The sequence below is a fragment of the Salvia miltiorrhiza genome, chromosome 1 (genome assembly GCF_028751815.1).
Source record: "Salvia miltiorrhiza cultivar Shanhuang (shh) chromosome 1, IMPLAD_Smil_shh, whole genome shotgun sequence".
NCBI classification, from domain to species: domain Eukaryota; kingdom Viridiplantae; phylum Streptophyta; class Magnoliopsida; order Lamiales; family Lamiaceae; genus Salvia; species Salvia miltiorrhiza.
The window spans coordinates 30,577,688-30,605,559 of NC_080387.1; the positions used below are offsets into that span (position 1 = coordinate 30,577,688).

A 27,872-nucleotide genomic window follows, 5' to 3' on the forward strand; every position below is an offset into this window, starting at 1 on the left:
TATGTATATTTGGGAAACGTAAAAAAAAAAAATTAAGAGACGAAAGAATAAATTATTAGTAACAAACTAAAAGAAAGCATTTCTTAGTAGAAAACAAAACAATATAGTCCACGGAAATTCCTAGGCTGCGAAGCAGGCAATACTTGTCTCTCGTTCTGCTTCTGCTCCCTTTATAACGCAGTTGCGTCCAAAAATTTTACCCACACGCGTACATACCCGCGTTTGGGAACGACTTTTACTATTCTAAGCCCCTCTAAAACCCTTAATTCACAACAAAACCCCAAAATCTGCCGCAAAAACGTACAAAAATTTGTTGGATTCAGTTCGTCGTTACTATCCCTCACCATACTTCCCATTTCCATCTCCATTTTTTGAGTCACTCACTCTGATTTTCTCTCTCTACTTCTCTACTTTTGAGGTTAGGCTTTTGATGACAAATTAGGGTTTTTTTAAGGTAAAAGGTGTGGCTTTTAAGTTAATGGAGGCCTCCCCCGGTGCTACTGCCGCCGTGCGCAATGGCGGGGTTGCTATGCCGCCGATGGCGGCTTCTTCCTCATTTGAACCTTCCCGCGAGGAGTGGCGCGTCGTATCTGAGCAATCGGTTAGAAGTTCCGGTAACGAGGTGAGAATCTGCTTGTAATGGCGTTATTTAATATTCGGATTAGAACATTATTTTTTTTGGGGAAAATGAGCTGAAGGTGCGGCAATTAGTGAATATTCTGCTATCGTTGCTCTGTTCCGGTTTAGTTGTCTTGTTCTCCGGAGTTCTACGCGAAGAAAATAATCTTTGATGTAACATTGCACTAAAAATTTGGGTCTTTTTTGTGAACTTCTCTCTCGCTCTCTCGCTCACTCTGTGTATATTTACTATGGTTATGGCTGCATGCACAGGAGTTGGAGCGCTCAAAAGTTGGTCGATCCGACGAGAGATTAATATACGAGGTGATAGCTGTGTTCCAGAGAGCTATTTTCTTTTTTTTCTTTTTCTTTTAGTTAGTTTAGATTGTTGCAATAATATGCTGAAAATGAAAATAAATGGGTGTTTTTTATGTGAAGGTGCAACATGGCAGAGGGTCACTCGATGTTGATTTTTGCTCGATTAATGTTGATGGGGGTCTGGACAATGATATTTTGCAGAAGAGAATTCGCAATCTGGTGGAGAAACGGGAGGAGTTGCAGAACATGGAGCTTGAACTTCGAGCCCAAATATCTGCACGATCTGAAGTCGTGAGATTGCATAATACATTTGATGGTCAGATAAAAGAGCACATGAATGCCAATGTCAAACTTCAGGTTACATTTTTGTTGTTATGGAAACCTTTTTGTTTAAAAGCGTTGTTATGGAAACCTTGATGTATGCATATTGCATTGCGTGTACTTGCTAAAATTTCGGTAAGGTGTCATCCATTGTGGGTAGACACATGGATGTGCACTAATCATGGATGTTTCTTGCTAAACTTGGAAGGTTGGTTGATTTTCTAGGAGCAACTGCATGAAAAGGAACAGAAGATACATGAGTTGGAGAGAAGGATGGACGAAAAGGAAAGAGAATTACATGCTATCAGATTGGACAATGAAGCGGTTAGTTTGTATACTTTTTATTTTCTCTTTAATTGGGAGTCTGCTACTTGTTCATGGTGAATATTTCTGAATCTAACCTTTCCTCCTTTTTAGCAGGCTTGGGCCAAAGAGGATCTTTTAAGGGAACAAAGTAAAGAGATCCAGAGCTACAGGTATTTTACTTTAATCTTGAATGTATCTTCGCCTATTTCTTATCTGTATTCTTAGATGAGATTAGGAATCATGTTTCTTGATCATATATCTTTTGGTTGCATGTTTCACTCATACTCATTAACTTGCTTTCAAGTGGTTGTTGTGTCATAATAAGCTATTTTTATGCCTTTCTTGCTATCGTTGCATCATGTCATCTATATTTATTTGCCTATCTTCTTTGTGCCCTAAAGATTTTTATGGTCTTGCAACTACTAAATGTATGTCTTACATTCTCACAATTCTTTGTAGGAGGGAGAGGGATAATGTCGAAGCTGAAAGAGCACAACATATTAAACAAATTCATGATCTTCAGGAACATATTCAAGAAAAAGAGCGCCAGTTCCTTGAATTGCAGGAACAGGTTTCTTGATTATTTTACGTATCATGCATATGTTTATCTGTGCAACATTGTCTCATTAAGTTTTCTGGAGCACCTTTATAATCATTATTTGGTTGTTAAACTATTTAATTCAGATTTATAATTATTGCATTTGTGTAAACAATATATTAGTTTGGTCTTGTTAACTTACACTTCTCTATAAATTGTGTCACCGTATCAGAGCTTTTGTTTGTCTGTGTTAGTGTGTGATGCTAGAACTATCGTGATGTATTAGTTTGTTTTGTAGGGGGACTTTTATTGGACAATGTGACTCCAAGCTTTGCATTTTATCTGCCATATTTTTTAAGCTTGTGAAAAGCAGGTTGCCTTTTCTGGTGCAGCATAGGATTGCTCAAGAAACTGTCATTTTTAAAGATGAGCAGATAAGGGAGGCACAGACTTGGATATCTCGTGCTCAGGAAATTGATGCATTGCAAACATCTGCTAATCACACTTTACAAGCTGAACTGAGAGAACGAACAGAACAGTATAATCAGTTGTGGCTTGGTTGTCAAAGACAGGTGCTTAAGATGCAATAACTATAGTAAAAGCAATTTTCAAAATTGGTTGTTCTCATTTTCTTTTTGTAGTGGCTAAACTAATTTTTTCTGCTGTCAGTTTGGGGAAATGGAAAGGCTTCATTTGCATGTACAACAGCTCCATCTTGAAATGGCTGATGCAAGAGAAAAGAGTGGAAGTCAATCAGATGTGTCTCACGTTTCCCATACAAATTCAAATGACGCGTCTCGACTTGAACAAGTCAATAGTATCCAGTTGGAGATGAATGATCACAACTCACCCACTGTAAACTCTGGTAGCGTAGAAAATGGCAATTCTGAAACTTCTGGAGGGAGCACTTTAACACAGGTAAAATCTGCTGAGCTTCTTCTGTTGGTATTTTTCCTTCTAATAGTATGATACAAGCTTTTCTCTGTTTGTACCCTTTTGGAGTTCGAAGTTCTAAGTTCTAAGTTCTATACATTGTTTGCATGCCTAGTAACTCTGTAATTAACATCAGAACTACAGCTTTGCTGCCATTTCTTTCATTTTCTTTGGTACTAGATTTTGCAAAATAATTGCTAAAAATTTCCATCTCCGGATAGGAGCTGAAAAGGAGGAACAATTCCTGCTGTAATCAGTGCAAGTCTAAATGTTTAAAATACATTACCCCAATTTTTTGTTCCACTCTTCTATTTCTGTTTGCTGAGTTCTGTTCCCCCCTTTTTTTTTCTCTCTTTAACAGAACGACCAAGCTCACGGTGTTCCATTTGCTCCATCATCCCTATTTGGTATGCCGGCCTACCTTCCAACTACACTGCATCCATTTGTAATGCATCAACACGGTGTACCTCATCCATCACAAGTTACACAATCTCCCTTTCAGTCATTATCTGTTATGCCATCGGTGCAAAATTGGCAAAGCCAGCAGGTAAATGGTCTATTGCATTTTTTTTTTCTGGTTCTCATCAGTTGCAATTCTATTTTAGTTGATTCTGTGCATTTCTTTGTTTCTAAGTCTCTGTCAGATGGTGAACACATTCCAACACAAAACCAATATCCTGAGCAAATTGAAGAAAATCTGTCTAGGACAGATTCTCATTTTGACCATGAAGCATTAGCAGTAAATGAGCAAGTTCATCGTGCAAACTATGTGGATGCATGCATCAATTCACAGCTTGATGCTGCTGGTTCTGTGGTCCCATCACCAAATGGAGAGATAGAGGTTGGTAGCTTAAAGATGACTTGCTTTGCCCTTACACATCTTGTTTATACTAATGTCTTGCATTTTTTAGGCGCATGACTCTATAGATGAGAGCCATGATAAAGGCCAATCTCAGCTGAACTTGCAGCAAATATCATCTCAGTTTCATCAGGCACTTAGAGTGGATTCCCTTGATAATGGAAATGACACTAAGGTTTGATGTTCCTCTAGCACACATGCAATTTACGTATCTCTTGGCTATCCTATTTTGCTGAAACTTATGGTCTGGAATCTGAACTTGATTCTATGGTTTAGTCTTCTTCTGTAAAACTCAAATTGATTAGTACGACCTCAGGAGAAGAAAGGCAACCCTGTAACTGGTCACAGCATGGATGGCAGAAATGAAATCATGGAGCATCCTAGTTTTGCAATCAATTTATCTTCGTCAGAAGGACAAACACATGCTGTTAGTTTTAGTGAAACAAACTCAAGTACTGCCTTGACTGATGCTTCAACCATCGCCTTTGCTTCCATGGGGCAGAAAAGTAATATAGCTGGAAATCTTGGTGAAAGTTATTTATTGGATGAAAGAGCATTGCTGGCTTCTATAGCTCGTGCTATAGGATCTGGTGGCAGGACCCGAATCAGTTCGACTGTGAGTTAATTTTATTTGCCATCACTTGATATTTGTAAAATTATGGACTACTATGAATGCTATTTGACGCTTAACGATATCTGACATGTCTTTGAACAGCTTCCAAATAGACTTGGGAAAATGCTCTCACCTCTTCACTGGCATGATTATAAAAAGAAGTACGGAAAGCTTGATGATTTTGTTGCCAGTCATCCTGATGTAAGTCTCCTTATTCTTTATGTTTCAATTTCTTTGGTAGATGATTATTGAGTGCGACTGTTATCTTGCCGTAGTTATTTTTGATCGAGGGAGACTACATTCAGCTTCGAGAAGGTGCACAGAAAACCATAGCAGCCACAGCAACTGCTGCTAAAGTGGCCGCTGCAGCCGCTGCAGCAGCAGCTCCATCGTCTTTCTCATCACTGATTCCTTCTGTAGCAGTTACTCCCATGGCACATCCCCACAGATTGAAAAAGGTTTCCTCTTGAATTCCTTAATGAAAATTCTGACAAGGCCCCAGTTTTCATGATTTTGTAGTTTTTGGACTTTCAAATATGTGTATGTCTGATCATCCTTCTCAGTTCTCAGCAATGCAAAGTCAGAACTTGAACAGCAGCTCCTTTCATGTTGCTGGAGGAGTCTCGAATGGTGTTTTGAGCAAATCAAACGATCATGCAGAACCAAAGGGTCCATCTCATGGGAGGCCTGGCATGAGCATGGCTGGGATAAAACAGAGCAGGTCTTTACTAGAATTTAGTAAATTTGCCGAATAATAAATTAATAATCCTTTCCTTGGAAATAAAATCTTATTATTGTATTTTCTTTCAGGACAACTGTTGCTGCATCAAGTCCTAGAAGATAGTAAGTATATCTATATTTGGAATGTGTTGTTTTCTTACAGAACAGAGACCTTTGCTTGTGCATTTCCCAGGCATTTTTTAATTTTATTTCTTCCTATTTTGATGCATATCACGGTGCAGTGCACAGCAGGGGATTTTTTCCGTTTCCTGGCTGCTCCCTGATGACATAATTTAGTTCATTCATATAACTCTCATCACTTCCATATGATCCATGGATATGAAAAGCATGCTCCGAATTAACTAATTAACTTTTTATGTTTGATTAAATGACTTGACTCATCATCTCGACTTTTGACTTCCATTTGTAGGATATTTTGGTAATTAAGCAATGAGACGAGCAACTTTACGTGCAACCAAGTGGACACGCAGAAAATCTCGACTTGCATTTCTATTTATCCCTTGGAAATTATATACCCCATGAAAATGTAATTCAGGATATAAGTATATATATTGACGACCATATATTCTCTTGAATTGAAAAACTGAGCCTTTTTCCAATTGCTGTCAGGGTGCTTGCTTGTATGATTTTGAGCAAAATTTGTCGAGAAAATGGTTGTAATTTTGATGAGGACATTACTGAATCTCAATCTCGGTTCTATTGCGACCAAAATGTCATTCACTTATATTAGGTTGCACTACTTAGGGCACCTACTATGGGGGTGCGGATGCTGGGCCCGACCTTGCCGTGCCCAGCTCCCTCCTCCGCGTCCGGTGCAGGATGATTTTTGATTGGGCGTGTGTTTACATTGCCCAATCAAAAAATAGAAGCATTAAAAAAAATTAAAATTTTTACCGTCTCTTCGCACAGCAGCTTTTCCTTTTTTATTTTTTTTTTATTTTCCAAAATGCCGTTGAACGGCTATTTCACCAATTTTTTTTTTCTTTTAATTTTCCCTCTATAAATACTACATTTCTTCTCTTCTCCATAAACTTTTCTATATTCACAAATCAAAGAATATGTCATCTAATAATTATTCAAACAATTCTTCCAATTGTTATTAATTCGAGGGTAGGTTCTAAAATGATGGAGATGACTTTTAAGAACTCAACTTGGTTCTCCATTGTGAGGATGCCCTTGTAAGAATACAATCCAGCATCGCATCTCTTTACCTTAGCTTAGTGCGTTCAATTTTTTTAATTATTTATAATTTTAATGTGCAACCTACATAAGAGAGAATGTGACAAATTTCAGAATATAATTGCGTTGCGCGTCCATTGCAAAAAGCATATACGTAACTAAAAACTAGAGCTCTATCTCTAGCTATGTAACTCGTGTCAGTCTTCCTCTCGCCACTAGTATGCAATCGAGACAACATGCATGCCTCAACTTTTGAGAAGCATCATTCTGCAAGAAACCTACATCTAAACCTCTAAATAATACTCCTTGGTTATGACTTCACCGAGGAAAGGTACTATCAAGTTCGATACAGCCACCACGGAAAGGGAAGCAAGCCTCAACAATATCATTCTCGACCCTCTGCGGGTCCAAAACCCGAGTTTCCTTGGTTATCACCAGACACACCCTCCAGCATACCTGGCTGGCTTCCTTGAAAGCCCATTGAACTGCCAATCCCGGGTAGTTGCAAGCCGTTGGCACCCCCTCCAAGACCGAAATGAGCTGGCAGTTGCTGCTGGAACTGGAGTAGTTGATTCTGCTGGTCTTGAGGCCGGAGGGCATTGAGCTGAAAGGGTGACTTTGCAACAGCAGCACCGGGCTGCTGCTGCTGCACTATTGGAATCTGGCTTTGTAGTCCCGGGGTAGTTCCTTGGGTTGCGACTAAACTGTTAGGAAGCTGCATGAGAATACCCTTTTATTAGGAAACCTGTGTTATGTACCTCACCAGTCACCAGCAATGAAGGAATATACTCGGGTCACCTTTGGGAAATATCCAGTAGACTCGTAATAAAATAATAGACGAACCTGTGAAGGCATTCCGGATCCTGGAGGCTGTGCATCAGCAATAGCAGCTAAATACATTAAATTTTTCTGAAGGATAGCTTGGTACCTGAAACATTTAACATTCTCAAGGAATCAAGACCACATTTGGTTTCATTTCTCGACTATATTTGCATTCTTGATACATACTTCCAGGGTAAACTAAACACACAATTTCACCAATAAAATTTCACCACAATACATCCCAATTCCCAACACATCTTTCAAACACATGCTGCCATAACAATCAAAATAAATCCAAAAATAGCCTGAAGGTCTCTGGATAGATATTGGAATTCTGTGTTGCATAGCAGCATCAGGGAGCTCGAGTCATCACACTCACACATTGAAAACATGACAATACAGTAACAAAAGTTCTGATGTGTTGGGGTATGACAGCTCCCATATCCACAAAAGAATATGCTAGTGTTGACAAAAAAGACCAAACATAGCTCTATCATAAGTTACAATGCACAGCTCCAAACACATGCATGAAAGTATCCCGGGCATAGAAAAAATGCATGCTACTGATTTTGACATACTCTTATAAGACCTTATTCTGTTTCTACTTCTGAGGTCCTCCTTACTTAAGTAGCATGCTTGCTCACTCTCAGTTATAACTTTTGAGATTTTCTCTTGGACATTAAACTAAGCAACATTGCACACAAGAGAAAGGCCATATTTAATAAACTATTTACTAAGTGATATACTTAAAATAAATGATATACATATACAGCAACATCACTAGATGAAGGTAATGATATATAACAATGAAAAAAAAATACTTTGAAGAATTGAAAATAGCAAGAAGGACAAAAAGAAAGACGATTATAGAGAATACAATATAGTTGTCCATTTCATCTTTGTGTATTTGACCTTTAGAATATAGGTGCATATATCATCTTTGTGCAGCACATATCAGGTTAAGTCATAAGTGTTTGTTGTGATATATAGTTTTATTTTCTTTGCAGATTTCAAGGCCAAAACTGAATGTGCACTGTTAGTTATGGCAACAATAACTCATAGCTTCAATGCAAAAAATGAGTTCTTCAGCACTAGTCACTTTGATCTCTCATTGGCCACAAGATTCCTCTTTCACCATTTAAGAAGTCGTTTCAGAAAAAATTTACTTGAAAAACTAAGGACAAAAACAAAGTGACGATAAAAATGCTGCAAACAATGGCAATGGTAAAGATAAACAAGATATTTATATAATATCAACTTAAGAAAACCACTCCCCAAACAACACAAATGTGTCTCACCTAGCGCACTCTGCTATTTTCCCCATATTCTGATTCTCCAGTATCGCCACAATCAGATTTTTGTTCTCATCCAAATACTGCATCAAGAGTAGCGAGGGATGCGTTAAATCTTTCGAACAGTGCTAAATCCTATAATAACTAGTAATCTGTGCTTTACTAGTTAAGCCCACAAGCAAAGAAAAGTACACAATTATAATGGTTCGTGATTTTGAAAATTAGAAAAAGCGCAAATCAAAGAAAGCAGAAAGTTGACAGAAATTAAAACCTTTACAATCAATGCATCATATGAAATCCAAGAACAGCATTAGCCTTCAAAAAATGCTGAATAAATGGGTGCACAAAAACTTACATAGATTTGTGTTGATTATTCATTTATTAGTGTTGAAATGCATTTATGATATGCTTAATGTCAGTATCCAATTAATACGAATTTAAGTTACAACGCATATATACAAAAAGAAAAAGAAAAAAAACTCAAAAACCCCAATAATAAAAAAATATGACAAAAATCCTACAAATGCGGCATCCACACTCAGACAGCAAAACTTTCCCCGTATTTCTACTTTGGCTTCGATTTGCGAACACATACACAATGTATAAAAGCCTTTCAAACGATTATGCAAGTAGTGGTACTCGTAACAATGAGAGTTGTACCTTCTGAATCTGCTCGGTGGAGACGACATTAATCGCCGCCGGTGAAGCTTGATTCATTGTCTGCGGCGCCTGTTGCTGCATTTGTCAGTAATTTACGGCTCTTTATACAATTTTTTAGCTGAATCCTTCCTGATTCCCTTGATAACTAACCTTAAATTTGGGATTTCGGGAGCAATGAAATCGAAAAATTTCTGAATTAGCCGAAGAAGGAAGAGGATTGCTATTCTTGAGCGCTGAACTTTTATAGTATTTGGGAGATTCGCATTCTAAATTAGGCTACTATACTATGTTCCTACTTTTGCGCAGCTTGCTATCCTTCTTCCTCTTCGGTCCTTTTTATCCTCGGATTAGATTTCATTTCTTTATTTTGCAAATATTGACTTTGAAAAAAGGAAAAGTTCTGGGGAGTCGAGCGCAGTTCCTTTTTCTTAATGGGGTCGTAGAAAATATTAGCAAAAGTAAGGGACCAAAGAGAAACTACTTACAGAAAGAGAGGCGAAGAAGAAGCGCTATGCATATATATTGATTTTTGTCCATGCCATTGCCAGCCTAATCCAAAAACATTTCCCTCCATCTTCACATGCACCATGCCTCCACTCCCACTTCTGCACAACTTCTACCGCTCTCCATTTCGCGCCACACCTTTCGGAATCTCCACCGCCGCCGCCGCCGGCGGCGGCGGCGCAATCACCACCGCCGCGACTGCTAAATTTATTCAATTTCAGCTCAGGATAACTCCTCTTAATCTCCGCGGCAAAGCTTTAGTAGCAGCGGCTGCTTCCGGAGATAGCAGCGTGAACGGCGACCATCCGTCTATAGTTCTGGACAGCCTCAGACTTCTGCAGTGGGATCAGCTCTGCGATTGCGTGGCTTCCTTCGCCGGGACGACGCTCGGCAAACAAGCCACCAAGGTGAGTATGAATATTAATATCATTATCCAGTTGTATTTCGTTTGCCTTATTTTCATCTGGAGTAATTGAATGTAGACTGATCGTATTTAGATCAATTATTGTTATTACTACTACTTCTGTATGTCGAGTAATTTAGTTTAGCATCAGAGTCAGGTTAATCATAATTCCTTTCTTACCGAATTGCATTAAAGGAAGCTTAACATACTTCAGTTTCGTGGTTGATTGTGCTATATAACTGCATGGTTCATTTGGACCTAATTGGTGGCTTCAGTTGGCGGGGTGGAAAAGATTTTAAGAATGGATGGGCGAGATTGCACGTATGCATTTAGTAACATGTTTGGAGGGGCGAAATTGTTAGTAAAAAATGGAGGTAGGTAGCCACCTACCACCTCCACCATTTGCCACCTACCACCATGAGTGCCACCTACCACCATGAATTTGCCTATAAATACCTTCTTCCACAACATTGCAAATACACACCAAACACATCTATCAAAGCAGATAGCTAGAGAGATAGAGAGATAGAGAGAAAATCTTGTGAGAGAAAACTTCAGTGTGAAAGTTATACACGAGTGATAAAAGTGAGTTGAGAGATAGCCTCTGCGTAGGCAGATACAAAATACAGTGTGGTATTGTTGTACTCCTCCTTTTGTGAGATTCTCTAATATATTGGGGTGGGTCCGTGGACGTAGGCAGTTTGGCCGAACCACGTTAAATATCGGTGTCATTATTTTTTCCGTCTTAGATAATTTATATCTTTGATATTGCTTTCGATTTGATAATGGGCGGAATTATTTGTGTATATTTCCCAACAACTGGTATCAGAGCCACGTTTGTGGCGGTCTGATAATTTTCTTGTGCTGTTACTATTCATCGTGAATAGTGATTTCGTTGTGAACAGTGATTGTTCTTTTGTAATTCTTAGTATGCTCTGTGGTTGCAGTAATTACTGAACCTCCACATCAGAAAAGAATTACTTTGAGAAAATTATCTTGTTTATCAATTGGGAGCAGTTACGATGGGCGACGGAAAGATTACGATTGAGAAGTTCGATGGTACGGATTTCGGTTTCTGGAAGATGCAGATCGAGGATTATCTTTATGGAAAAGATCTACATCAGCCCCTCAAAGAAAAACCAGATAAGATGGATCCGGACGAGTGGGAGCTGCTGGACAGAAAGGCGATGAGTGCAATACGTTTATCGCTGTCCAGGAACGTTGCCTACCACACGACTGGAGCAAAGTCAACAAAGGAGATGTTGGCGATTCTGGCGGAGATGTACCAGAAACCATCAACTGCAAACAAAGTACATTTGATGAGACGATTGTTCAATCTAAAAATGTCCGAGAGCACACCAGTGCAGAATCATTTGAACGAGTTCAATATGATCACCACACAGCTGAGCTCGGTGGAGATCGAGTTTGATGATGAAGTTCGTGCCCTAATATTGCTATCTTCTTTGCCAGAAAGTTGGGCCGGAACAGTGACAGCAGTTAGCGCTTCATCGGCAAAGGCAAAGTTGCGCTTTGACGAAGTAAGAGATCTGATGATCAGCGAGGAGATTCGCAGGAAAGAATCTCCATCTACTTCAGGGTCAGGGACTGCACTGAACACGGAATATCGAGGAAGATCGAAAGGAAGGCAGAACAGGGGAAGGTCAAAGTCCAGAGGAAAGAGCCAATCCAGGACGGATAAGGGTTCAATCCAGTGCTGGAACTGTGAAGAGTTCGGGCACTTTAAGAATCAGTGTAAAGCGCCACCGAAGAAAAAGGATCACAAAAAGACAGCGAACGCAGCCACAACAGAAGATGTAGGCGAGGCGTTGGTCCTGAGCGTGACCAGTCCGATGGAGTCGTGGGTGCTGGATTCTGGAGCGTCTTTCCATTCATGCAGTAATAAAGATATAATTGAAAATTATGTCTCTGGCGATTTTGGACAGGTGTATCTTGCTGATGATGAGCCCCTGAAAATCGTGGAAAAGGGAGACGTGCGAGTTGTGACATCCAACGGATCCGAGTTGAAGCTGAATCAAGTCAGACATATTCCTGGACTGAAAAGGAACTTACTTTCAATTGGGCAGCTTGATGCAGAAGGCTACACAGTGACATTTGGCTGCAGTAATTGGAAGATAATCAAGGGAGCTATGATTATAGCTCGTGGAAAGAAGGATGGCACGTTGTATATGACAACTAACTCCAAAGATTGCATTGATCTTGCAGGAGGAGTGAACAATGCAGATTTGTGGCATTGTCGGCTTGGCCACATGAGCGAAAAGGGGATGAAGATAATGTGTTCGAAGGGTAGGCTGCCTGGCCTGGAAACTGTTGAAGTTGGCCTGTGCGAGGATTGCGTGTTCGGAAAGCAGAAAAGGGTAAGCTTCTCGAGAGGCGGCAGAACTTTGAAGACGCAGAAGCTGGAGCTGGTCCATAGTGATCTATGGGGACCGGCGCCTGTAAAATCCCTTGATGGCTCGGAATACTACATAACCTTCATTGATGATTCCACTCGAAAGGTATGGGTTTATTTTCTTAAAAATAAATCCGATGCATTTGATACTTTCAGGAAGTGGAAAGCCCTTGTAGAAACTGAAACAGGGCTGAAAGTAAAGTGTCTACGATCCGACAATGGAGGAGAATATGAACTTAAGGAGTTCAAAGACTACTGTGCTGAGAATGGGATTCGCATGGAGAAAACCGTGAGAGGAACTCCCCAGCAGAATGGTGTAGCAGAACGGATGAACAGAACACTAAATGAGCGAGCAAGATGCATGAGGCTGAAAAGTGGGTTGCCTAAGATGTTTTGGGCAGATGCAGTTAACACAGCTGCATACCTAATCAATAGAGGTCCATCAGTTCCATTGAAGTTTCGGATACCTGAGGAAGAATGGACAGGAAAAGAGGTAAACCTATCTTTTCTACGCATCTTTGGATGTGTTGCTTATGCTCATATTGATCATGTTAATAGAAGCAAGTTAGATGCTAAATCTCTTAAGTGTACGTTCATTGGTTATGGTGGAGACGAGTTCGGTTATAGGCTCTGGGATGAGCAGAACCGAAAGGTTATTCGAAGTAGAGATGTGGTTTTCAATGAACAGGTGTTGTACAAGGAAAGAGTGAAAGCATCTAGCCCTGGCAATTCTGATTCCCAAGTAGTCGAGTTAGACATCTCAAACTCGAGTGGGAGCAAGGAGAGCCAGAAATTTGAAGAGGTTCCAGATGAGGAGCCAAGAACCCCACCACCAAACAATCCGCTGCCAAGACCGGTTAGAGAGCGACGTGCACCTGATAGGTACTCGCCCTCTAACTTTTATTTACTACTTACTAATGGTGGTGAGCCTGAATGCTATGCAGAGGCAGATACTGGTAGTAATAAGCGGATGTGGAGAGTTGCTATGGATGATGAGATTGCATCTCTTATCCTAAACGGCACTTGGGAACTTGTAGAGCTCCCGAAGGGGAAAAAGACATTGCATTGCAAGTGGATCTATCGAATCAAGATTGAAGCTGATGGTAGCAAACGCTACAAGGCAAGGCTGGTTGTCAAAGGGTTTGAGCAACGATACTGTATTGATTATACCGATATTTTTACTCCTGTTGTGAAACTGACCACTATTCGTTTAGTGTTGAGCATGGTAGTTGCAGAAAACTTATTGTTACATCAGATGGATGTAAAGACAGCGTTCCTTCATGGTGATTTGGAGGAAAACTTGTACATGACACAACCCGAGGGATTCGTGGTGAAAGGAAAAGAAAATCTTGTGTGCAAGTTGAAAAAGAGCTTGTATGGCCTGAAGCAAGCTCCGAAGCAGTGGTATAAGAAGTTTGACAGTTTTATGTTGGAGATTGGCTACGCGAGATGCCACGCTGATCATTGTTGCTACTACAAGAGGTTCGACAAAAGTTATCTTATCCTTTTGCTATACGTTGACGATATGTTGATCGCAGGAGCTGATGCAAAGGAAATGGATAAATTGAAGAAGCAATTGTCTGAACGATTCTCTATGAAAGATCTTGGAGAGGCCAATCAGATTCTTGGCATGAGGATCAAAAGAGACAAGGCGGCAGGAAAGTTGTATCTTTCACAAGCCAACTACATTGAGAAGGTATTGGAAAGATTTAACATGCAGAATTCAAAGCCGGTGAACATCCCGTTGGGTTGTCACTTCAAGCTGTCGAAGAAGGAGTCGCCATGTACAAAGGAGGAACGTGCCGAGATGATAAAAGTTCCTTATGCATCGGCAATAGGCAGCGTTATGTACGCCATGGTGTGTACAAGGCCAGATATTGCGCATGCAGTGGGTGTAGTAAGCCGATTCATGGGTGATCCGGGCAAGCAACATTGGGAAGCAGTCAAGTGGATTCTTCGTTACTTAAGAGGTACCACGGACAAGGCTTTATGTTTTGATGGCAAGAGTGCCAAGTTGGTTGGCTATGTTGATGCAGATTTGGCATCAAATGACCTGGAAGGTCGGAAGAGTACAACCGGGTATGTATTTACTTTTGGTGGTACTGCTATTTCTTGGTCTTCTAAGTTGCAGAAGATTGTCACGTTGTCTATTACGGAAGCTGAGTATGTAGCCGTGACGGAAGCAAGCAAGGAGATGGTATGGTTGCAGAATTTCTTGGGAGAACTTGGGAAGAAGCATGAGAATAGTACACTCTTTAGTGACAGTCAAAGTGTTATTTTCTTGGCTAAGAATCCAGCGTTTCACTCAAGGACAAAGCACATTGAGTTGAAGTATCACTACATCCGTCACCTGCTGGAGATGAAGATCTTACAACTTGAGAAGATCCAGGGAAGCAAGAACTCAACCGATATGTTTACAAAGGCAGTAACCATTGATAAATTGAAGTTGTGCTCAGCTTCAATTGGTTTGCTAGAATAACAAAGACAGAAAGGCTGCTGCGTTGATCAAGGTGTGAAGACAGATTGAAATCAGTCTTCAAGTGGGAGATTGTTAGTAAAAAATGGAGGTAGGTAGCCACCTACCACCATGAGTGCCACCTACCACCATGAATTTGCCTATAAATACCTTGTTCCACAACATTGCAAATACACACCAAACACATCTATCAAAGCAGATAGCTAGAGAGATAGAGAGATAGAGAGAAAATCTTGTGAGAGAAAACTTCAGTGTGGAAGTTATACACGAGTGATAAAAGTGAGTTGAGAGATAGCCTCTGCGTAGGCAGATACAAAATACAGTGTGGTATTGTTGTACTCCTCCTTTTGTGAGATTCTCTAATATATTGGGGTGGGTCCGTGGACGTAGGCAGTTTGGCCGAACCACGTTAAATATCGGTGTCATTATTTTTCCCGTCTTAGATAATTTATATCTTTGATATTGCTTTCGATTTGATAATGGGCGGAATTATTTGTGTATATTTCCCAACAGAAATAGCATTCATGTATTTAAAAAGTGAGGGAGAAAATACAAATTACATTATGGTATGTAAATGTAACAATAAGGTTGAGCTTTATTTTTCTCATTGTTTCTTGGATTTGTGTACGGATTAAGTAATTTAACTAATTTATAAACATTTAAGTGTAACATAAAAGTTTTTTCCAATAAAATATCAATATGGTAGGCTGGAAAAGGATATAATATTGACATGTTGTATGGCAACAAAAAATTCAAACGAGCAAAGATACCTTGATGTTTTGCTGTTTTTTAAATTATTTGATTTCATCTTTTTTGTTTGTTCAGTACATTGTTATTTTTGCACTTGCAGGAGCAATTATGGAATTTGAATAAATCTTATGAACGTAGCATAAGGCTACTAGATGAGACCAAAGCAGCTGTGGAGATGCACAAATATGGAGCTATGACAGATTTTAATGGCATTGATGTTGCTTTGGTATGATAATTTTGTACCTGATACCTATGATGCATCAGTTCAAATAATTTATTGTGCAGGAAATATGCTATATTGGACCTTATAGAAATACAAGTGTAATAGATTATTATTGATTGATAGTTCTGTTTAGTCCCTTGATTATTATTTTTTTATTCAGAAGAAGATGGAATGGAATCCTTTTCCATTCATCTTTCTTTCTTTGTAAGTAACAGATACAAAATATGTTGATCAAACTGATCCTCTTTATGTTGAAGGTTGAAACTGGCATAAAATGTGTTCGTAGAGGTCTTCCTGTGAGTGGGAGTGAAGCAATAGCTCTTGTAGTTCTTCTACGACTTGCAGAAACACTGCAATTTAATGTCATAGCTGCAATAAAGGAAGATTCAGATTGGTTTATGAGGTTTATGCCTCTATCAGAATTGGTACCATAGTTGTTGGAGTGACGGCCTTAGCATTTTCAATTGTTTGTCTAATGGTATGGAATTATGCCTTATTGAGCAGTTATGTTGCAGATTGTGGAACTAGTTATAAGTCAGTCTTTGATTAAGTTTATAGAGCAACTTGTAGATGAAGATGGCTCAGTAAAAGATTCTGCGGTTGGTCAATCATTGCATTTACCTTTACCATTTTGGTTTCATCTAGTTCACCCTCTAGTTGATTATAGAGTTCTCCCATTTCAGAGTTCAAACTTGCGGCATTCACGTGATCGAGTACGTCTTCTTGAGAGAAAGGTAAAGTCGTGTATCCTAAGCTGTGATAACATTTAAAGTTGATGGAATATGTTGAGGATACCGGGCTTGGGCTACATTTGATTGGTTCTATCGATGCGCATATGAAGCTGGCAAGGCCTATTTGAGGTGTCTGATTCCTAGTTTTTAAATATTCCTATTATTCAGTTATACTTGTTGATGGAAAGCGTGATCAGAAATGAAGCAAAAGAAACGTCCACTCTGGTAACATACTCCTTCTGTAAAATGTACTTGTGATGTGATGTTTTCTCTACCTTCTATACCAACTCCTGATAGTTCTTATTTATGTACAATAGTGAGAGTGAAACCTTTTCATATTTAGATTTTAATATATTGGAAACTTTCATTGTGATTTTATAGGAAATATGTAATATTGATGGAAGATGGTGCATAAGCTCGGTTGCTGCAAGGAGTCCAAGTATTGAGGGATTATTGCTGGCAAGGTGCGTTGACTTCTTTCAATATTTTCAGCTTCACAATGTACGAGATGAACAATGATGATGAATAATTTGCTATTAGCTATCTTTTTATCATTATATTTGCCTTTAAAGTCATCACCATTGTAACACAAATTATTCAGACAAGCACCTGTCCGATCCAGTTATGCAGACATTGTAACTTTTTAGTGATGTATAGGATTTTCTTTTTGTTACATCTTAGTTATTGATTAAGGCACTATGTCGAATTTTAGCTAACAGTTTACATGAGTTTCATGTCAAACTACAGCATTGATTTCCATTTGAGCCTAAAATTTCAGTTTCAGATAAGTTTCTTGGTTACTACAGCTTAATTTATCACTTCATCATAGTTATGCAATAAAAGACTTACAAGATTTTTGAAGACGCAGCAGTACTCTCCAATCTGCTTGTGTTCTTCCACTACAAACTCTTGTGAGAGAAATAATACTTTACTATAGTGGTGCAGGTGCAGTAAACCTCGTGGAGCCACTCTCTGCTGTTCCTCTAAATGATGAGCTGCAGCAAGCAAGAGAATCTGTTGCAAAGGCAGAGCAGGAGGTTCTCCTAAAGATAACAAAGAAGGTTCTGACAAATTTCTTGAACTACTGCACTTTTCTTGTATATGTGCTTCAAATCTAATCTTATTTTCTATTCTTGTACAGATGCAAATAGATTTGAATGACATTGAAAATATATTCAACTGCATGATTCAGATAGACACGGTATGTCAAAAAACCGAGTTCTGGGTTGTAATTTGTAAGTTGCATTTTCGTGAGTACTAGTGACTAATTAGTAATTATAGCCCTCTCTCTTGTGGAAATTACTTTTCTTCATCTTACTAGCTCCAAAGAAATGTGTCTTTTCCATAATGATTATATTTATGACATGCATAAATAACTTATTACAGTAAGAAGTAACTGCATCTTGAAATTGTGAAAATAGTTTCTATCAGCTGACAGAACTGATTTTCTACACAGTATTTTGCAAAGGAATATTGCCATTTAACTGTTAATGTCTGGAAAAGCATCTTGTCAGGTTTATAATCTTAGAGCCTGTACCTTAGCTAAACTGATATGTGCCCTGGAGATCCAAAAACGGGCAGCCGAAGTTTTTTATTAGCACAATGTTACTTATGTGCTTTATGTGTATGTGTAATTCATGCATACATGCTCAAATATTTATTCATATATTCACAATGTGTGATACAGATTAATGCTAGAGCACGGTACAGCCTTTCCTTTGAAGGTGCATGTCCTGATTTGTATTTGCCAAAAGATAATGATAGCGCTATTCATGCTGAAACCCCAGCAGGGGAGGAAATTTTATCACAGCGCACTAAGGGGACATGGATTTTATATCTGCCTAAAGCTCACCATCCGTTATTGCTTCAAAAGCATCGTCACAGCTTAAAGATGGCCATGAAGGATCTCAGTAATGCAAATGCTGTATGTTGTGCTTGATTTATATTCCTGTTTCTTCATATTTCATATATATATATATATATATATATATATATATATATAGGGTGTGGTTCTAGAGAGAACTACATTATTTGTGAGAACGGGAGAACCATCAAATCTAATGCATCCACTGTAAAAATTAATGCATTCGCTGTTAAAATTAATGCACTAAAAAAATAAAAAAAAAATGCTCCCTTCAGGATTCGAACCCAGGATCTGCATTCATCCAACAAGATGATGCATCCACCGTAGATCTTGATGATCGAATGGCTGAAAATGGTTCTCCGGTCTTTTTTATTTATGGTTCTTTCTTGAACCTTTCCCTATATATATATATATATATATATATATATATATGACTTGAAGAGAACAATCCTTAAAATCATTATCTGGTTTGATTTACTTGCATGCTACATGGATGGTGAACATTTTTTTTTTTTAAGGTTCATTATCAAACAAAGCTTCATTCTTTTCCATTGTTTTTCTAAGTTTTGGATTGGGGTGTAAGGTCACGTGAAGGAAGAATGACTCATATTGTGATGTTGGCTTGTTGGGTAAGTCTAGAGCTCCTTTGGTGGTAATGAGCCTACTAAGAATGTTTAAGTAAAGGACCCTGAATTTGCTAATCGAATGAGATGGTGTGTGCTTCGGGAACTACTATTAGCATGAGGAATACTGCTAGAAATCATCTCGATGGCCTCTTTGCTTGTTACATCTTCACTCGATGCTATATTTTGGTCCTTGTTAGTAATCCTTGGGGTACAGTAGAGCTTTTCCTTAAGACGCATACTCAAGCAAATCTGTATATTACAGTTTAGGGTATGGTTTGAGATCTATAAGTTTCCTTACAATCATAAGCTTTGCCAGGAAATCAGGAGAAGGAAACAGCTAGGAGGATCGGTGAAGTTGAAAGAAGATTTGAATGTATCAGCTTTGGAAATGCAGGTAAAAACTTTCAGAGAAATGTACCCTGCTGTTTCAAGCATATGATATCCTACTAGCTTGAGGAATATGACTGTTGTGATCTCTAAATTGTTATTTCAGGTTGCTAAGTTGAAACAAGCTCGTCCGGTCCCCTTCGATATATTGATATCCCAGAATACTAGAGTTCTGGTTATAACTGGCCCCAACACTGGAGGCAAAACCATTTGCCTGAAAACTGTTGGATTGGCTGCTATGATGGCAAAATCAGGTATGTTATATTTTTGTGTTCTTTTACTTTTCTATATTTTTATATCATATCCTGAACTTGTAGCTGATGATTTGTTTTAGTTATTATAGTGTTTTTATCTCCTAATATACTATGTGCTATAAAGGTTAACGAACTTATTGCAGGTCTATATGTTTTGGCTTCAGAAGCCGCAAAAATCCCCTGGTTTGATTATGTACTTGCTGATATTGGCGACGAACAATCTCTTTCTCAATCTTTATCTACCTTCTCTGGCCATCTAAAACAAATTAGTGTAAGTTGATAATGTAACTGCTTTAATGTCTCATGTAAATGGATCCTTAGAAGAGTGTTTACCTTTCACATGTAACTGATGGTAATTATGAGGTGGTCTCTGTGAGGACTTTGCCCCTTCAATTGGCCCGGTATTGATATAGCAACATGAACTTTAACTGTTCAATAGCTTTCAAACTGGATCAGTACTTTGTTGTGAGATGTACTGTACTACTCTATTGATTATGTTTGTGCTCATGAAACTTAATGAATTCTATCTGCTTTTCGTGATTTGTTCCCTTGTTGAAACTCATTTTCTGGTTCCTACTTTATACCTTGCAGGAAATCAAGGGCCTATCTACCAGTCTGTCATTGGTGCTCTTGGATGAAGTATGGAATTTAAATTGTATACTCTGGTAGTTCATGTGTTGAAAAGCAGTTGACATCTTTTTATAAGAAATATCTACAAAATCTTGGTGTCTATGGAATAAAAATTGGATCCTTAACTCAGTAAAACAAATGGGCCATGATGGATTTAAACAATAAAGAGTGCTGAGAGTATACCAATTAATTTGTATTTTCTATCAACATTTTTAGGTAGGTGCAGGGACAAATCCTCTCGAGGGAGCTGCACTGGGGATGTCACTGCTGGAATCTTTTGCTGATTCTGGGGCCTTGTTGACAATTGCATCTACACATCATGGAGAACTCAAAAGTCTTAAATACAGGTAACTTATGTCAAAATGAAATTTCATACTGACACGTGACTATAGACAATTAACATTTGCTTCACCTATGACAGCAATAATGCTTTTGAAAATGCCTGTATGGAGTTTGATGAAGTGGAGTTGAAACCCACATACAGGATCCTCTGGGGGGTTCCAGGTTTGAAATATCAACTTGTCTGTTGGCCTAGTGACATGTTATGCTGAATTTTGATTCCTGATACAGACTACTATTAGATACTTCCTCTGTCCACGAAAAGATGTCCTAAGAGAGGGTAGCACGGGTTTTAAGAAAATTTGTGTTGTTTATTTAATTAGTGAAGAAAGGGGCCCACAAATTAGTGAGTGGAGAAAGGGACCCACAAATTATTACTAAAAATAGATTAGGACATCTTTTTGTGGACGGACCAAAATGGCAAATTAGGACATCTTTTCGTGTACGGAGGGAGTATTTCTTTTGGTACATTATTTTGTTTTCATCTTGCTCCTATGGCCGCTTATTCTCTACTCTCACCATCTTGTTTTGGTTGTATTAAGCAATAAGCATCCAGTATCAACCTCTAATTCTTATTCTTGCCTTCTACATTTACATTCTGAAGCTTTCTGCTAGGCTTAATTTGTCTTAATTTTAGGACGGTCAAATGCAATCAATATTGCTGAGAGGCTCGGCCTGCCTGTTGAAATTTTGAGTAACGCGCGCAAACTATATGGAGCAGCTAGTGCAGAAATAAATGAGGTATTTAAATTTGGTTTAACGAGCATTTCAAGTTTGGTTGCCTATAAAGGGGTCACTGAATCTCTAAATAAATATATAAGTTTCAGTCTTCAATAGATCATGCTTTCTCATATCCATCTATGACATTTGAACTTCAAAGATTTCAAATACTTGTTGACAAGGAGTTGTTTCTTGGATTCTTTACAGCTATGCAAGTAAAACATCCATCCTTTATATTCATTGCCCCACTTACCACCTGATGCAACTTTATCACTTTTCTTGGTCACAGTTATTCTCCTTTCCTTAAATAAACTAGTTAATATCTTAGGAAGGTTATGTCCTGACTGTGTCAACTTGGCCAAGATTGACTTGATTACAACTGACAAATAAATAGGTATTAGTTTGACTGTCCATAGCTTCAGAGTCTGTTGAGCTTCAAGTAAATAATTTGTGATGTTTTTATTCTAGTTTGTCAAAGATGTTCCTTTACAATTTAGCGCAGGTAATAATGGATATGGAAAGATTCAAGCAGGATTATCATGAAAAAGTTCATGAATCGCAGCATTATCTGAGGTGATAATCTTTTTACTTTGACAAAATATATTCGAGGTTTAGGTTAACGTGATGGTTTGAAATATTACTGGAAGTTTCACTGTTTCAGCACTGAATATCTGTTAAGGCCTAAGGGCCAATGTACTGTAATTAATTTCACTTGCTGTCTAATGATCTTAACGGTAATTGGTAGATGCTGTGAATACTTCCTTCCCAAACCTACTTACAAACTATGTTCATTAGAACTACTCTTGAGCTGGGCATTTTTCTTGATTGGTGGTTAGTGCAGAAATGATTCCTTGTTTTGTGTTCAGGATCTCAAAGAAACTTCACCAGAGTCTATTGATGACCAGCAACAGAGTCACAGAACACGGGATGATGGAAAAACATAGAATGGTGCAAGAAATATCCAAGATGGCAGCTTCAGCACGTTCTGCCATTCATAAGAAACTGCGTGAATCTCGCTCACGTCCTACTCCGCTGCCTAAACAAACTAAAACAGAGATGGATAAGCGTACTTTAAAAATTGTTAATCAACATGTTGCTGCTACAGGAGAAAATAGAACTTCTGTGGCTACTCAGTCTTCAGACCTTGTAGATAGTACAAAGCAGTCAACTACAGGTAATTGAGTGCGAAACAGAACTCTTAACATTTTTCTGACATCACCACTCTATTCCAAAGTCAGGTGCCTTGCTTGTTTGATAGGCATTAAAATTTGGTACTAATATTGGGAGCAAACCCACTAATTAAACCAGACGAGTGGTCAAGTCATCCCCATCTTAAGTAACTAGTTCTTACAGTGTTCTATTTCCTTTTTGTGTATGTTTCACATTGCAGAGAAGAAGCTCAAACTTCCAAAGGCTGGTGACATGGTGAATGTTCCTTCTCTCAATAAAAAAGCCACAGTTTTGGAAGTGGATCCATCTAAAGAAGAAGTAGTAGTTCAAGCAGGTTTCTTGAAGGTGAAGTTAAAGCTCGCTGATATTGTGCCCTGCTAGGCTTTGTTTCCTTCTCCTTGAGCAGAAGACAACACACTCAATGACCTACTGTTAAGTTAGATTTTTTTTTTTCATTTTCTGTTTACTTATTGTAGCTAGGTTTACCTGCTGGAGGAGATGTAGTTGTGCTGGATATATGACACTTTCTTGTGTAATTTATTTTATTATAAATATGAGTATATGTCTTGTTGGTAAATTTTGGTTGTAGCTTCTTTAGTAGATATACCAATGCATCTATATGAATGCTTAGCGTGTTTTTGGCATAAAATGCGCATGTTTTGGCTATACCTCTTCATATTTCTAGTTCAGTACAAGAGGTTCAGCAAATACGAAACAGTAAGTATATTTTCAGGAATTGGTCCCCTATCTATCAAATAATCAAACTGAATTCATATACAACAGCTATATATATCTTTGGGCTTAATTTGATTTATTTATCCCCAACTTTACAGGTTATCAGATAAAACAATCCAACTGCATCATTGCTGCTGAATTCCTCGGTGAATGTTTACATGAACATGTAATCTATGTGTCCCTGGTTGAATGAATTCTCACATTCACCTCAATTTTTCTCTGAAATTTAATAAGTGAACTCACTACATCTCTCATTGAGGGCCTATTATCTGGAACCATTTCAGTGCATTGTAAAGCAAGATCCAGCATCACCAGTGCTTCTTGCTGGTGCTTGCTCTCCCAGTGCATGATTTCTTCATCCAAGAAACCCAAGTGATGGTTGTAATCATGTAGTGTCGTCCTTACCCAGGAGACGATATCTAAGCCCTCGTCAAAGCTGGGATCCACTGGTAATTTTCTGCAAAGAAGCTCCAGCAGAATTATTCCGTAGCTGTATACATCACATTTGTCTGTCAGCCTTGATGAATATGCATTCTCTGAAATGGCCAAATAGTAAAACTTTATGAGGTTGATTCTAGACAAAAAGTCTTGATTTCAAGCATGTTGAAATCCACAATATTATAGCATAGACTATCTAAAGATTAGCTGATGCTTACCAGGTGCTACATAGCCAAGTGTTCCAACAATTGTAGAAGCTGTTTGGTCTTCATCAACATCAGAATCCAATTTTGCTGTCCCAAAATCTGCAATCTTCGGTTCAAATTCAAAGTCCAACAGTATGTTGTCTGATTTTATGTCTCTGTGAATGATTTGAGGCACACAGTCATGGTGAAGATACGACAAACCTTGAGCTACTCCAAGAGCAATACGGCATCGCTGCTCCCAGGTCAAAGCTACCCGAGGTAATCTCTTGTGCAGTAAATGATAAAGAGTACCCTCAGGCATGTATTCTGTAACTATGCATCCATATCCATTTCTGATGCTGTATCCTCCCATTCTAAGTATATTTCTGTGTCTGACTGTGCTCAAAATTCTCATCTCCGAGTTGAATTTTGACTCAGCTAGATCCACCTTCTTAATTGCCCACTGCTTTTTTGATTTCACTGATTCTGCTCTATAAACAGTTCCATGCTTGCCTCTTCCAATCACATGTTTATCACTCCAACCTTCGGTTCCACGAAGAATGTCCACAAAGTTGAGATCTTCTGGTAAATCTTCGTTCCTTGACTGATTGTACGGCAGTTCCTGTTCAGGAGATGATGGGGTACAGTTCCAAACACGGGCTACTAACACGTATATGGCAACAAGAAGGCCTGCCATCAAGAAAAATGATCCTGTTATTATACCAGCAAGGACTAAGCCTCGTGGTTGTGATTTCTTGTGTCTTGCACAGTTGTCGCTCTCTGTGGTTGCTGAGCAGAGTTCGGGATTTCCGACAAACGTCCAGGGATGCAAAGCCAACACCTTGGCCCAAACTGCTGGGATTTGGCCGGAGAGTTGATTATTTGATATGTTCAGAAAATGAAGTGTTCTCATATTGTCAGTGGCGGCTGATGGTATCTCGCCTGAGAAATTGTTGCTTGAGATATCAAGAATCTCCAACATATCAAGATCGCCAATGCATCTGGGTATTTCCCCAGAAATCTTGTTTGTACTGAGGTTCAGATAATTGAAGTTTTCAATTCTACTCAGACTGCAAGGAAAATGGCCTTCAAGCAAATTGTTCCCAAGCTGCAGCACTTGCAGTTTTTGGCTACTCCCAAAGGCATCGGGAACCACACCCGTCAATTTGTTGTCTTGAAGCCGAATGACTGTCAGCGTTGATGAAGAAAGGATCCCTGACGGGACACCTCCCGCAAGTTCATTCTTGCTGAGGTCTAGTTTGTCTATTCTTGGGTAACGACTCAGCTCGGGCGGAATTTCTCCTGTTAATCTGTTTGAAGAAATATTCATTTCTACAAGATTTTGGAGCTCCCCAAATTCCCGAGGTATTGAGCCTGAAAACTTATTCTCTGAAAGATAAATCAATGAAAGATTGCTCCAGGAACCAAACACTGTTGGGATAGTTCCTTCAAATAAGTTTCCTCGAATATCAAAATGTGCAATGCTCGAAGAATTTCCTATGTCATTCGGTATGCTTCCTTCCAAACGATTGTTGTAGAGAAACAACCTGTACAGAGACTTACATTTGATGATTTCTGTGGGGAAACCGCCAGAAAATTTGTTGTCGCCGAGGGTGAAACGTAGAAGGCGGTTGCCAGTACATGCAGCACGTGGAATTGCTCCCGTGAACTGATTTCCTGTAAGATCCAAGATACCTAAGCCAGGAATCATATTCTTGCCCAAATCTGATGGAATCTCCCCTTCAAAGTTGTTTTGAGCCAAAACAAGATCTGTAAGGTTCGTCAACTTGGTTATTCCACCCGGTATTGTGCCTGTCATTCTATTACTGTAGACGCTGAACACTGTAAGAGAGATCAAACTGCCTATACAATATGGTATAGGACCCTCAATCTGATTGTAATTCAGCATCAGAAACTCCAAACTCCGGAGACCACAAATCTCAGGAGGAAGAATTCCACTGAGTCTGTTTTCGCGTAATACAACTTCCAGCAGAGAAGTGCAGTTTCCGATTCCTGGAGGTAGAGGACCATCGAGCGTGTTATTATAGAGATTCATGATTTCCAGGCTTCTGAGATACGAAATTGCAGCTGGAATAGGCCCAGTCAAGACGTTGTCCGATAAGTCGAGGTGAGTGAGCTGATCGCATTGCCTGATATCTTCAGGAATGCTCCCATTGAAGCCGTTTCTCCGAAGCACGAGGGTCGTCAAATTTCTGAGACTCCACAAGGACATAGGAATTTGCCCTTGAAAGTTGTTTCCAGAAAGGAACAGTGTTTTAAGTTGCGTCAGGCCCTTGAAGATATCCTGCTGCATTACACCTCCAAGATGGTTAAAAGATGCAATCAGGACTTGGAGATCATGACAGTTGCGTATGGAAGACGGCAAGCCGCCATGGAATGAATTTTCAGTTAGTTGGAGTTCAACAAGCGAGCATGGCGATGGCAAATCAGGCAAGCTTCCATTTAACTTATTCAGATTCAAGGAAAGATAAATCAAGCTCGAAATAGTAAACAGTTCAGTTGGAATCCCACCGGTGAACGAATTTTCTTCCAATGAGAGATATTCAAGACGTCTGCAGAGGCCTACCTCAGGTGGAATGGTACCGGATAGTTTGTTGCGGCCCAAGTTGAGCGCTATAAGCTTCCCTGGTTTGAAAAGATGAGGTGGAATTGGGCCTGACAAGTTATTGCTTTTGAGATTAACATGGTTGAGGTGACTGCAGTTTCCAAGCACAGCAGGAACGCTTCCACTGAAGTTGTTGCCTTGGAGATCAACAAGGATGAGATCAGGAAGCTCACATAAATATGGAAACGATTCCTCTAGAACCCCAGTGAGGCCGAAGCCCGTTAGCTTCAACCTCTCCACACGAAAATCTGTTTCGTTTGAGTAGCAAGAAACACCAGGCCAGGTGCAGTGAGCAGAGGATGAGGTGGTTTGGTTCCATTGCAGGAGAGATTTTGAGGCCTCCGGCAGACTGTTTCGAAAGCGGAGAAGCTGCAGCGCAGCTTGAGGCTGCGAAGCAGATGGGATTGGGACAAGGAGCAGAACATAACAAAAAAACAGAAATGGTAACATTTTGGTAGGGCTTGTTGATTTAGAATTCGAGTGTTGTGTTGGATTGTTTTTGGCAAAAATGGTAATGGATCATGTGATGAAGAAGCGCGGCTACATGTGTGGTTTTGAATATTTTAGAAGCTAGGCTGCTTTGAGTTGAGAAAATGGGCATATGTTTGTTGTAGTAAATAGTAATGCTGTCGGTCCAAGAAGAGCTGCTCAAGTGATAACTACCCACTACCACATTAGAATAACTTTATAAGCTGCCCATGTGCGGCATCTTGTCAATTTTATATTGGACTGGAGCGCTTTTAGAATATCGTCGAAATTTCTTCTCGTGTGTTTACTTTGAAAAACTAATTTTAGTAGATAAAAATAATAAAAATAATTTTATATTTACTTAGTTGAATCTACCAATAAAAATAATAAGAATAATTTTATATTTACTTAGTTGAATCTACCCTCTCCAAGCCAAAGGTGTTTACCAAGAGACGATAATGATCTAATATTAAAGAAAGGAGAAAAGGAAATTAAAAACATAAAGTTAGTTATAAGAGATACCTATTTTGGGATTAAACTAAAAAAAACAAATAATATTCACACGTAAAAGATATTCCCTCCATTCACAAAAAGAAATCTTATTTAAGGGTGGACACGAATTTTATTAAAATTGTTAAAAATTATTATAAGTAGGATAAATGTACAATTTATAGTATTGTAGGTACAAAAAAAATTATTAGTTAAAATCTAAAAAAATACCATTTGTAATTAA

The 27,872-nt window shown here is 38.9% G+C and overlaps 4 protein-coding genes across 7 annotated transcripts; 2 read left to right on the forward strand and 2 right to left on the reverse strand.

Moving 5' to 3' along the window:
* The first annotated feature begins 205 nt into the window (after positions 1-205).
* Positions 206-5,958, forward strand: LOC131019653 (uncharacterized). Of its 2 annotated transcripts, none has more exons than XM_057948252.1 (17): positions 206-622; positions 892-942; positions 1,057-1,293; positions 1,483-1,581; positions 1,678-1,733; positions 2,023-2,134; positions 2,494-2,673; positions 2,771-3,019; positions 3,396-3,581; positions 3,669-3,875; positions 3,946-4,068; positions 4,210-4,509; positions 4,609-4,707; positions 4,782-4,964; positions 5,070-5,227; positions 5,317-5,349; positions 5,657-5,958. In XM_057948252.1, coding segments are annotated over exons 1-17 (2,418 nt in total). In that variant the 5' UTR covers positions 206-478; the 3' UTR covers positions 5,658-5,958. The 2 variants fall into 2 exon arrangements, with proteins under 2 accessions (XP_057804235.1, XP_057804227.1); XM_057948244.1 differs by having other exon boundaries at positions 208-622; positions 2,771-3,046.
* Positions 5,959-6,527: 569 nt separating this feature from the next.
* Positions 6,528-9,682, reverse strand: LOC131019695 (GRF1-interacting factor 2-like). The gene is made up of 4 exons (XM_057948288.1): positions 9,201-9,682; positions 8,547-8,623; positions 7,270-7,354; positions 6,528-7,141 (listed from the first exon to the last, which is right to left on the reverse strand). Exons 1-4 carry the CDS (start codon positions 9,279-9,281, stop codon positions 6,812-6,814), a joined length of 573 nt encoding a protein of 190 aa, XP_057804271.1. The 5' UTR covers positions 9,282-9,682; the 3' UTR covers positions 6,528-6,811.
* Positions 9,683-9,762: 80 nt separating this feature from the next.
* On the forward strand, positions 9,763-23,264 carry LOC131019679 (uncharacterized). 3 transcript variants are annotated; one of them, XM_057948275.1, is made up of 21 exons: positions 9,763-10,111; positions 15,844-15,969; positions 16,224-16,391; positions 16,482-16,565; positions 16,650-16,700; positions 16,866-16,922; positions 17,079-17,161; positions 17,635-17,758; positions 17,839-17,898; positions 18,385-18,421; positions 18,488-18,621; positions 19,504-19,581; positions 19,681-19,828; positions 19,972-20,099; positions 20,420-20,467; positions 20,675-20,805; positions 20,880-20,962; positions 21,435-21,538; positions 22,020-22,090; positions 22,384-22,691; positions 22,908-23,264. In XM_057948275.1, exons 1-21 carry the CDS (start codon positions 9,788-9,790, stop codon positions 23,066-23,068), a joined length of 2,508 nt encoding a protein of 835 aa, XP_057804258.1. In that variant the 5' UTR covers positions 9,763-9,787; the 3' UTR covers positions 23,069-23,264. The 3 variants fall into 3 exon arrangements, 2 of the variants coding, with proteins under 2 accessions (XP_057804258.1, XP_057804253.1); XM_057948270.1 differs by having other exon boundaries at positions 18,385-18,621; XR_009100383.1 differs by lacking the exon at positions 22,908-23,264 and having other exon boundaries at positions 18,385-18,621; positions 22,015-22,090; positions 22,384-22,456.
* Positions 23,265-23,477: 213 nt separating this feature from the next.
* LOC131019668 (leucine-rich repeat receptor-like protein kinase PEPR2) lies at positions 23,478-27,397 on the reverse strand. The gene is made up of 2 exons (XM_057948262.1): positions 24,079-27,397; positions 23,478-23,958 (listed from the first exon to the last, which is right to left on the reverse strand). Exons 1-2 carry the CDS (start codon positions 27,119-27,121, stop codon positions 23,594-23,596), a joined length of 3,408 nt encoding a protein of 1,135 aa, XP_057804245.1. The 5' UTR covers positions 27,122-27,397; the 3' UTR covers positions 23,478-23,593.
* Positions 27,398-27,872: the final 475 nt, after the last annotated feature.

What these genes read in the sequence shown, in the direction of transcription:
- LOC131019653 (XM_057948244.1), top strand. Translation starts at nt 479, where the DNA reads ATGGAGGCCTCCCCCGGTGCTACTGCCGCCGTGCGCAATGGCGGGGTT. An exon ending in TTAGAAGTTCCGGTAACGAG is followed by an intron (nt 623 to 891) that starts GTGAGAATCTGC and finishes CTGCATGCACAG; the next exon opens with GAGTTGGAGCGCTCAAAAGT. An exon ending in ATAATGGAAATGACACTAAG is followed by an intron (nt 4,069 to 4,209) that starts GTTTGATGTTCC and finishes GTACGACCTCAG; the next exon opens with GAGAAGAAAGGCAACCCTGT.
- LOC131019695 (XM_057948288.1), bottom strand. Translation starts at nt 9,281, where the DNA reads ATGCAGCAACAGGCGCCGCAGACAATGAATCAAGCTTCACCGGCGGCG. An exon ending in CCACCGAGCAGATTCAGAAG is followed by an intron (nt 8,624 to 9,200) that starts GTACAACTCTCA and finishes CTCTTGATGCAG; the next exon opens with TATTTGGATGAGAACAAAAA. An exon ending in GATCCGGAATGCCTTCACAG is followed by an intron (nt 7,142 to 7,269) that starts GTTCGTCTATTA and finishes ATTCTCATGCAG; the next exon opens with CTTCCTAACAGTTTAGTCGC.
- LOC131019679 (XM_057948270.1), top strand. Translation starts at nt 9,788, where the DNA reads ATGCCTCCACTCCCACTTCTGCACAACTTCTACCGCTCTCCATTTCGC. An exon ending in TCGGCAAACAAGCCACCAAG is followed by an intron (nt 10,112 to 15,843) that starts GTGAGTATGAAT and finishes TTGCACTTGCAG; the next exon opens with GAGCAATTATGGAATTTGAA. An exon ending in GCTCAGTAAAAGATTCTGCG is followed by an intron (nt 16,566 to 16,649) that starts GTTGGTCAATCA and finishes CTCCCATTTCAG; the next exon opens with AGTTCAAACTTGCGGCATTC.
- LOC131019668 (XM_057948262.1), bottom strand. Translation starts at nt 27,121, where the DNA reads ATGTTACCATTTCTGTTTTTTTGTTATGTTCTGCTCCTTGTCCCAATC. An exon ending in ACTTGGCTATGTAGCACCTG is followed by an intron (nt 23,959 to 24,078) that starts GTAAGCATCAGC and finishes TGGCCATTTCAG; the next exon opens with AGAATGCATATTCATCAAGG.